The 11,267-nt window shown below is 40.3% G+C and overlaps 1 protein-coding gene across 1 annotated transcript in view; it reads left to right on the top strand.

Annotated features, from left to right (window-relative positions):
• The first annotated feature begins 5,252 nt into the window (after positions 1–5,252).
• The window catches only part of malrd1 (MAM and LDL receptor class A domain containing 1), a 55,788-nt gene continuing 49,773 nt past the window's right edge, over positions 5,253–11,267 (top strand). The window contains exons 1-5 of the mRNA XM_086151628.1: positions 5,253–5,346; positions 7,537–7,668; positions 7,759–7,847; positions 7,945–8,103; positions 11,056–11,145. Of these exons, the coding sequence (XP_086007754.1) occupies positions 5,253–5,346; positions 7,537–7,668; positions 7,759–7,847; positions 7,945–8,103; positions 11,056–11,145 (564 nt within the window). The remainder of the gene's footprint in view (positions 5,347–7,536; positions 7,669–7,758; positions 7,848–7,944; positions 8,104–11,055; positions 11,146–11,267) is intronic.

Raw genomic sequence — 11,267 nt, 5'->3', positions numbered from 1 at the left:
GAGTTTGTCAACCCGTGCGTCCTTGTCCCCAAGACTCCCTGGCCAGATGAAATCTATAAGCTCCTTTGGACTCCAACCATTCCTCCCCTCACTCATGAACAAGACCCCGGGACACTTAAACTCCTTGACTCGAGGTCATACATCCTTTTAAATTTCAGGGGTGGGGGTGGTGGCGGGATAATCCACCAGTTTCCAGGACATTCTGACCGCTATGCACTTGGCTGCAAACTCGCCCACATTCCTGCTGGAGGCTATTCGGCAATGAACCCAACAGGACAGCAATGTCCAAGAAATGCAAAGATAGAATCCTGAGTCCCCCATACTGAATATCGTCCTCCTCAAACCTGTCTGTGACCTTATCAGACAGGTTCGTCTCCAGAGGGCCACCCTTTTGAGTCAAAACTGTTTGTAGCATCCACCAAAAATGTGTTTGAATAAGTGCAGGAATGTGGACATGGCACTCGCAACATTAGTCAGAAACCGATAACTCACTGAAACAACCCCTTGACCCTGTACTTGTTTTTGTGAAGCACAAGAAGACAGTGTGAGCATATTCCCACGAACACTACAGCATACTGACAAGATTTAAGAGCGCGTTCACGGTTCCATGACCTTGATGAAATCTGCATTGTTCTTTCCAAATCGTCAGGATGCTCCGGTGTAGTTGGTTACCTGCAATTCTACATTTCCAGCCTGGGTGTCAAACCATGCATGCCAGATAATTAAATTATACCATTTTCCATTTATATTGGACGCTTAAAGGTGGAAATTCAACAAAGATGACAACTGTTCTGCCATGACAGGGTGGATAATGTATACACTCCGAAGCTGACGGCAGCAGCCACACCAACCTGTCATCAGCTGGAGCTTGACAAAATTATTTGCAGTAGAAATGAATGTCGGCATTGACGCAGTATACTCCTGCATGTCAAGTGACAAGTGTTTACAGAATTGATGCTTGTAAATGCTTCAATTACCGGTACATAAAATGCTGCATGGATTCTTGTGCTGATATTGCCCTGCCATTGTGATCAAGGATTCTGATTATAATATATAATCTATAAGTCACAGAGCTGGAGGATCAAAATGGTAAGCGCTTACTTTTGCTTTCCTTCATTGCTTTTGAATTTCTCAGCTGTAGTATAATTTCACACTTTTCAGTGGTATTTGACATGCCTTAATACGGAGAGGAATTAATTTGAAAATATAGTTCAATAAAAAAAAATGACGGTGGTAGTAATAAAAACCACATTATAGGTAAATGTAATATGTTTTATCAGAAAACAAGTTTTACACTCAAATGAAAATCCAAATAAATAAAGATACTCTTAGTTCATTTTCCTAAAAATGAAAACAACAAACCTAGAAAATGTTTTAAACATTAACTAGACAAAACAATTTAACAGCATTTCAAGTTGACTTTTCCCCTCGGGACAATCAAATTGGAGGTTGAGCTCATCTGAGGTGTTAATAGGTGATTGAAACTCAGGTGTCTTAACCCATCGCTCAGTTGAAATCATTACCTGGGGTGCTTCTGTAAACCATGCTCTCTCCTGTCTAATAAACCTCCTTGTCCTAACCATTTATCAGGCTCTAATTATCCAGGTAAATCACTTCTCAGGCTAATGACCTCCACGGAAAATAAGATAAGCTTTTTTTTTCTTTCTCTCAAATGACTTTAGATTCATTATTTAACAGAATCTGTGGTACAGACAAGTACTTAATATTTGTAAATATAGTGCTTATCCACTGGAGAACCTTTCTGACACCCAGTGGGTTACGTTGGATATATATATATATATATATATATATATATATATATATATGTATGTATGTATGTATGTATGTATGTATGTATGTATGTATGTATGTATGTATGTATGTATGTATGTATGTATGTATGTATGTATATATATATGTATATATATACACTGTATATTCATTGGGTGTACATTATAGCAATACACCCAGTGTATATTATACACCCAATGCATATATGCATACATCCATAATACATATATCCATGCATATGTATATTTATATATATGTATGTATTAATTTGTGTATTGTATTTCATGTTATTTGGAATGTGTTGTATAAATACATTTATTACGTTCATTATTATTATTATTATTATTAGTATTACTATTATAGTTATTGTTAAATAGCCATTCTCCTGCACACCCAAGCTTCAGTTTCAGTGTGCCACGTCATTGGGCAACATCCTCTATGAAAGACGTCAACGTCAGCAACTCCACTGCGAGTAAAGACTGATGCCCTTTATCATTTTTGTGATGAAGCTAAAGTGGAACTGACATGAGGTAAGACTCTTATCTAAACCTTTTCAGTTTTGGGGTTAGACACTTCTGGATGATAGAGACTGGGAAGCGCCAATGTAGCAAAAGTCATTCTTCTCTGTTTCAACGCCTCTGAGTTTTCACTTCATATCCTGAGGTTAGAAACAGAAAACTTAATTATTCACTTTAAACACGAATCACTTGTGGAGAAAGATGTTTGAAGTGAATAACTATTCCTTTGTTTATTGAAGGTTGCAAATTTGATTTACGGTCTCAACCTATGAAAGACAGCCAATCAGGACGCAGAGCCCTCCCTGCTGATCCTGTGCAATGTGCCAAATGAAGCAAAAGGAGAATAAAGAAAGAAAATCAGGATCAAGATAGATTCGTTATTTTGCTTGACGCTTATTGTTTTGTCTCCAAACCATTTGACCTCGACTGCTATGATAACTTCTGTCTGCGGGGAATTCAGGCTGAAAGCAATGAAAAGGAGCAGGTGCGACGCATCTTTGTGGTTGTGGAAGCAGATTGGCTGCACTCAAAATGAAAGGCAAATGTTCTTCTCCGTCCCAATGTTGTAATTACCAAGCTGTCTGAAGTCACCAGGGTGGGTATGAAGTGATTATGATTACGAATGACAAAGTACCACTGTTTGTTTAGCACTTTAGCAGAGTTGCACTCTCCCATACTTCAGTTCTAGTCGATCTGGATAATAATGTAATTTATCAACATTCTGCTGAATATGATGGCAGCATCTACCGCGAGTGTTCGACAGTAAAAACAATTACATGGAACACGTCTCCCTTCACAACACATCTGTAAAAAGTGGAATCATGTTTTTTTTTTTTTTTTAAATATCCCAACATAAATACTCAGCAGACGGTTATTTAGGTGAGGTAGTTTTTATCCAGATCTGTTGATATGCATTGCACGCTGTGTGTGATCCGTGTGAGCAGATTAGTTCGGCTCATATGACGAATGGCAGCGCTGGTCAAGATGTTCCCCTCAGGACCTTCGTGATAAATTTATCTCATTTCAGTCACTAGCGGTGTTTTGCTTTGACCCCTGTTTCACATGTGAAGGTGAACTGAATCACAAGAGATCTTATTAAAATTCACAAGCAGTGCGGCACGGTAGAAAAGAAACAGTTGAATAGCTTTAAATGAATAAAATAAGCGGTGCTGCTGAGTTTTTCCTTTCAAAACTATATCATTATATTTCTCCTTCTTTGGCTTATTTGGTCCATTACACTTGTATAGAGATTCATAGCCTGTATATATAGTCGCTTTTTCTCTGACTCTGCATACTGGAAAACTCCGACTGTCTCCACCCGTCCCTATCCCGACTGCCAATGCAAACCCTGACACATCATGCACCGGGGCCTCCTAAATGCATTTTAATGATTTGGTCTTCAAGGAAACATGATCGATCGCATTCAAATATTCAATTATTACTAATGCAATTTTCATTTTCCACATATATAAAATAAGCTTGTAATTCGCTGCAGACATTTTCCTCACGATTAACTTTTTAATAAACACTGATTCACAATTTGAGGTACATTTACATATGAACATTGTAGCGAGTCACAAATGTTGGGGTTTATGTTGATGCTTGTTTTCTGTGTGATTTGGGGGTTCCTGGGAGTTTTGTGGGTGTGGTTTGGGGTGCAAGCGGGAATTGAGCGGGAACAGTTAGTTGTATTGCAGGCTTGTGTGGCGTGGCTGTGACCAACGACAGCTATTGCTTATTGAAACGAACATTTTACCATCAACCAGGTGTTTTCCCTGACTAAAACGCCACAATATAATGCTTTTTTTTTCAACTTACGGCGGCTTACTTACATACTCAACGGCACTGTATAGACATACGCATATACACAAAATACAGATTAAAAAAACAATGAAAATAATAATAATAACAATGATAATAAAATCCCATATATAAGATATTTACACCATTTCTTATTACGGGTCCATATCTGCAAGTGGGCCCCTCCCAATGTTTTGCAGGCATTCACCTCCACTGCCAGGAAAAGTTAATCCAGATGTGATCTTGTTGATTTCATTATCTTTTTTTTATCTATTTCTGCCCATCTCATCTAATTTTATTTCTTTATTTTTATATCCGTCTGCACAGAGTATTTGGGATCTCACAATTTCCTCCGGGATCAATCATTTATTTCCGATTGTGATTGTGATCTTTTGTTGCCCTCCCCTTTCACCGGGACATCGAACTCACCTTCCCTCCCAAGGTTAATTTCATTTGAACTGTACTGGGTCTTCATCGCGCTTGTCTGTTCTTTGCTTTATTGATCGCTGTGAAATGAAATTATGCTCCCGCCGCAAAGTGCAGCTCGGCCCTGTCTGACATGGTTAATGATCCTCTTATATCCGGTCACATTACCGATCCCAACCGTCTCTCTCCTCCGTTATGTATTCAGTCCATTAGCTGGTAATTAGTTGCCGCTGACTGTATTTAATGGGGTGGAGTCAATTCACGTTGACAGCGGACACGATTTTGAAATTCCCCTTCCTTTCAGAGCAATGTTTTTTCTTGATCGATTGTTTGAGGATGGGACTTTTGACATTTGTATCGGACGCAAACTTTTGCACATCGGTCGCAACTCCAACCAAACCCTAGGCTCAGTTTACTCCGCGACACACCGGCAGAACCAGCGGTGACATGTTAATACACTTGTTTTCTGTGCATTCTCACAGCGAACTCGGGGACACACACACACACCAGCAATCTCTGTATTGAGTAACAGCCATAAATGACATTTATTACCTACCCTTTACAACATGCTGACAACCCGAATACACACACACAGAGGATCAAACTACCATTCAGGTGAACCAAACAGGCAAGAAGCCATTAGCCGGTAAAAATGTTTCAGTCGGAGGTGAACTGTGAGACGACTTTCTCATTCAAGGGATTTCAGTGACTGAAATGATGAGGCTGCTGATGAGGTTGGCGGCTGCCCTGTCGCTGGCGCTTCCCCCCATTTCTGACGCAGCCTGTGGGGACGGCGGTGACGAGGAGGCCTGTGAGTAAAAAACAGGGAACGTTTAAATATCGTAAATGTTGATAGTGTGACAAAAAACATCTCTCGAGGGAGAGCGGGGCCGGCCGAGAGTAAGACAGAGAGGTGTCCAGGTGTTCTTCACTGGTTCTGAAATGAGTACAGTAAATAGATGTTCAGATTTATTGCTGCCATAAGAAACAAAGTGTTTCTCTCTTGGAAATAAACTTTGATAAGATTTCCAGGTATGGTACATCTTCCTTGAAACCATCTGTTGCTTAAAATTAAAATATGTGCTCCTCACTGGACTAATGACAAGCGCTGCAATTGAGTTGTACCTGGCCCAGCTTTTTTTTAGTTCCAGAGATTATGTGTCTAGAAATTTCCCCATGAGATAAGACCATGCAAATAAAATGTTCATGTGTGCTTTGAAAAAAAAAAGAAGAAATTAATGTATGTATATATATATATATGATTTTGAGATGGCTATTTGGTAGAGTGGTCACTTATGACTACCGACTACTAGTACTTTGGATCTTCGGTGACTGAATTTCACTTTATGTAAGTCCCTTTGGATAAAAGCATCTGCCAAATGACTGTAATGTAATGGAATGGAAAAAATAAAAGAAATATTCAGAAAATTGGATATAGTGCAGCATAGTGGTGCAGTGGTTAGAACTTACGCCTCATAGTAAGAAGGTCTCTGGTTGGATTCTGATAGGAGGCCTTTCTGTGCGACGTCTCCATGTTCTCCAGGTTCCTCCCACTGTCCAAAAGCGTGCAGGAGACTCTAGAAAGTCCATACATGTGAATAAAAGGGTGAATGGTTGTATGTAAAAGCCGAGACTGCAGTGCGGCCTGCTGGAGGAGATGGTGGGTGTTTGGAAATCAGCCATGTCGCCATTTGAACTAACGGCACACAAATACCAGCCTTCCTAGCTGCCTTTGTGGGAACTGGAACAGCAAGTACAGGACAACCTTAACAAAAAAACATCTGTTATCGTGACTGGTTGGTTGAACTCTTGGGTCCTGCTTGAGTGTCTTGCCTTCAGATATCACATAGGAACCGAAACATGGTGGCGGATTTTGTTCGGTGTGGATTTGATATCATTCGGACATATCCGACCTTGTTTTGTGACATTACTTGTATGTGTTGCGATACATAACGATTTGCGTTATCAAAGGTGATAAACAGCAGAGTACTCTAGTTCAGACTTTCATTGGTGGATCAATAGAATTTTGAGCTTTTCTTTTTGTTTGTAAACATCTTAAATTACTATGTATTATTCATAGTGGTTCAGTATCACCCCGTAGAGCATATGCATATTAGCCTAAACAAGGCTTTGAACCAAATCAAAACTTTAGTAGCCACATTATCACAAAGTATGGTCACTGCTTCGGCCTCACAGCAATCCGACAAGTGTTGACTCTCCGTGTTCTCCCTGTGTCTGTGTGTGGTTCCTCCTACAGCCAAAAAATCATGCAGGAGTTTCATCGGAGACGAAATTGTCCAAAAGCGTGAATGAGAAGGTTTCCCTTCCTTTTGTGGGCTCTCTGAGTTTGCCTTTGTCAGTGAACATGTCCTCTATTTGCCCGTCCGCTCGCCTTCTGTTTCTGTCCAAAGAGCTTCCCGTCGGCCCCCATTGTCCGCTATTGTGTAACAAGTCTAGCTTTGTTTTATTTTTCCCAAGCTCTATGTCTGTGAGATCCTTCATATTGATTCCCTGTATTTTCCTACTCTTGTTATGATTACTTTCTTTGGTCTGGCTTCTGTTTTCTCATTTTTTTTATATGAGTTTATTGAAAGTTCTATTGTTCTATCCGTTCTATTGATTTTTTTTTTGTGATACATTTTGGCTCTCGAATACTTTCCTGTACACTTCTAATTGGTGCATTTGTGTGCTATTGTTCATTCAAATTAGGGTGGCAAGGGAGGAGAAATGGTTAGCACTGGACTCTCCATATTATCTGTTACTGCAAGGGTAACCAGGGTAACGGGGTGCTTCATTGGAAACACTCAACTGTCCAGATGTGCGAGTGAGTGCGTGAATGCTCGTATAACCCTAAACGCGGCCCTTCGATGACTGGCAACCAATCCGGGTTGAACGCCGCCTCTCACCCAATGACAGTTGGGATAAGCTGCGCAATCCAAACTCTGGAATTCAGCAAATGGAGAACATTCGAAAATAATCATCATTGTGTTTTCACCCCGAGGTTTGGGATATAAGCGGTGTGACTTTGAGGAGGGCTTCTGTGACCTGATTCAAGCCTCGCAGTCGATTCCCAAGTGGATCAGAGTGACTCGGGCACCGAACGTCACGCATGACCATGCAGGCAACCAATCAGGTTTGAGCATCTGAGCTTATCAATAGAGCTTCTCAAACTGGATAAGATGTCTTAAACTCTGCTTCTGCCTTAACTCTCCTTCTGCTTCAGCATACTTCCTTTTACTCTCGCCTGTCAGAGGAAACAGCAGCACAGCACATCTCATCAGTCCTGTTTTCCAGCCTGGTCACAGCTGCCGGGTAACCTCTTCTGATTTTCCATCCACGTCAACCGGACAAGACCGACCTAAAGTACGAAACACCGAGGGTTTTCGATCTTGTGTTTTTATTCAAACAGCTGAGCTTCTACCATTATGTTCGGGCAAAACACGGCGCACTCGAAGTTCTGACCAAGACTCATCCACCGGGTCAGAGCGCGGCGATGTGGAAAACATCGGCACAAATGGAAGGATGGCAGCAGACTGCGATTCAGCTTTCCAGCAACTGCAGTTTCCAGGTGTGCAACACTCAATTGACCAAGCTCTCTAAAAATGGTAATGAAATATTGGGTGTAAATGTTGCAGCCAAATTAAGATGGTTTACAAAATGAATTTGTTGTCAATGATCTGTTACATCAGGGGTGCAGTGTCGTATATCTCTGTATGTTGTGTGAATGAGGGAGTCTTCAGATTTAATCCACAATAACAATTAAGTATCTTTCTGCATAGCTATAAATGGTCAAATACAGTGTAAATGCAATTACACCCAAACCAATAATAATGCAGTTATTTGAAAAAGTTTGAAACGTAACTTTTACAGAAGTTCCTGAAAGATACATATTTAATACTGCACTGTTACTACAGCAAGTATTGCTGTTGTTCGCTGCTAGTCAAGACTTTTGCAGATATTTTTACTGTTTGTAGAATTTCAACATTTTAGGTTCCACTTGTTAAACAAGTCCTACCTGTTTATATGTTATCAACACTGTTTGTTGTTTATTTTTTAGTCTTGTAACTTTAATAACTGTTCTTGCACTGTCCACTTTTTGCTGCGAGAGATTGAAATTTCCCGACTGTGGGACAATGAAAGGAATATTCTATTCTATTCTATTCTAAATACAAACATTGTGTACATTTTCCAGCTGGATTTGAAATAAGACATATTTTACTTAAATATACCAATTACAACACTGTATCTTAGCATTGAGTATTGATATATTCCTAATGCACTATATCCATACACTGGGTCAGGATGCCTAATGTACATTACAAGGTTCCTTGAAAGTTATAACGCCATCATGGCAGAATGGGAGCTGCCGTTGAGCAGAGTATTGACCCAACTGTGCCCATCAGAGGCCATCTGGAGTCCTGCGAAGCCTGCTGTTTGTGTCCTCTCCGTATCCTTACCCTGACAATGTCAGTGTGTTTCTAATCTCTCCTGCCCGTCTCTGACTTCCCCATCTGTGGCCCACTTCAACTAGCGCGGCTCCATTACACGACTGAACGGCCATCGTCTTCAGCCAGCTCGGTTTCTCTTTACTCTCTGTACCAATTGGTCGGGGGTAAAGAGGGAGCGACTCCGTGCTGATATTCGGTTTCCTCCCCATTAATCTACTCCCCGTAATAAAAAAGGCAGATGAGTTAATGGAGGGTCCGTTTACCAGTCTGAGTTGGGAGGTTTGAATTCCAGCCTGTGTGACTAATGATACCATTCAGCTCAAATTTCTCCAGCGTTCTAACATCCTTCCTTTGCAAACACTCGGAGCGCTTTTATGCATTCATGTTTTATCTAAGGTTAAGAAATGTATTTATGTTGTGGTTTTTGTCTGTACTCAAGGATTCAAGAGTTTTATTACAATTTCACTCCGAATGAATGAAAAGAAATTAGTTTCCTGAGACCTGGTAGTAAGCGAGAAGCAGCGATACAGATATAATGCAATTAGATATTTTTGAGATATGCACAGTAGACGGATAATCTAATTAAAAAAAATGATAAAATGTGAAATTACAATGCAACAGGAACTCTATGAATTATATACAAGAAATAATACAAAATGAGCATATTTGATTAATATGCTTCGTACATATATCAGGTGATGCGCCAATTTAGATTGTCCAAAAGTTGGACACCTACTTATTGTATACTAAATAATTGCATTCATATTTCGGGCAGCCATGGCTTAGTCGATAGTCAGTGTACCTTCAGGCGTCTAATTAACGCCTTGCATATCTGTGAATGTAAACTGGTGCAAAAACCTGTTATCCTGTACAGTGACTTTATATTTAATGAATGGGATTTCTTGGCAGTTATGAAAAATATACGAATATACAGCAATACGGGAGTAATATACAGCAAACAAAGTGACTTGCTTGGACATGAACACCTCGGTGATGGATTGTGACCGCTTGTAGCTGGTGATTGTGGCAGAAATGCGACATTTTTGGCTGTAAAGGTTCTCATCGCTTGCGTTTAAACCGGCCGCTCTTGGAATCAGGGCGGACCGAACTTTTAGGGCAGATGCTCCGGACTGGCTCTGTGTGAGAAAATGAAATACTAGTGAGAGAGAATGTGTGTGACTGGTATAAATAACAATGAATGGAATCATCCAAACACACACACAGCATGCATACAGATCTCTTTCTTTCCTGTCACATCACCTGCAACAACGCACACCACCATTTTGTGGGATCGGTCATAAAAGCCGGGTTATAAAAGGTATACTGCAGACTTTGACCGGCGAGTCTTGCGGCTGCACTGCAAAGACGCAGCTCCATGGAAACATCTGTAACCCCCTGCAATCACTGAATTGCAATGATCTCTTGATGAATAAAAATAAAATAAAATCCACCTCTCTAATTGCATATCTGCCGGTTCACGGCTCACCGGTGAACTCGACATGTTTGTTGTCTCAAGTCAGGCATTTCAACTGCTTCGGGAATGAAGAGTTTGCTGATATTCAAACCCCCTCAAGGTGATTCATAATTACTTTGGTGATCTTCTGAATTCTCCTTTTGACACGAGTACTCAAAATTTGCATTTATTAAAAGATTAAATAACCCGTGAAACAAAATAAAAAACAAAAACCTTGTTTATGCTAAACTATTCCCAGTTAATAATATAATTATAATCTCTACTTTAAAGAGTTCAATATGTGATTAGCAGTATAGCCATGGGTACCTTTGCATCCACTTTATGTGCAGTTTTTGATTGAATTAACATGAGGATTATGATTTTTGGATGATGCTTTGATTATTCAAAGTTATTTATTCATGGTTGGATCACGGTAAAATCGGGATTTCTTGAGAGATCAATAACATCTATTACCAAACACAGCCACTTGTATAAATGGGCGCAATCCCAGGTAAGACCAGTATTTAACACAATAACATAGCCTGCTATAATGCGCCGATATATTCTGGCAGAAATGTACAAAATGGATTAAAAATCTTTTTTTTTTTTAATCATTAAGGTGGTGATCCAGGGGAACCTCACGGCTAGCGGCGGAGCCTCCGAGGTCGTGGCCATCGATGATGTATCCTTCAGCCCCGGCTGCGCGGCAGTGCCTGGTGCTGTTACCATTAATAATATCTTACCACACAGAGTTTAGCCCCTTGGACATTTTGCAAAAAGATCAACTCGAACTTTGCATACTGATGGAAGGGGAAGATGTTAAACCGGGAA

Source organism: Fistularia commersonii, chromosome 8, assembly GCF_037954325.1.
Source record: "Fistularia commersonii isolate RoL2024-O1a breed Wild chromosome 8, RoL_Fcom_v1.0, whole genome shotgun sequence".
Classification (NCBI taxonomy): Eukaryota; Metazoa; Chordata; class Actinopteri; order Syngnathiformes; family Fistulariidae; genus Fistularia; species Fistularia commersonii.
The sequence above is the reverse complement of the archived record's forward strand: the minus strand, read 5'-3'. Positions and strand labels throughout refer to the sequence as shown.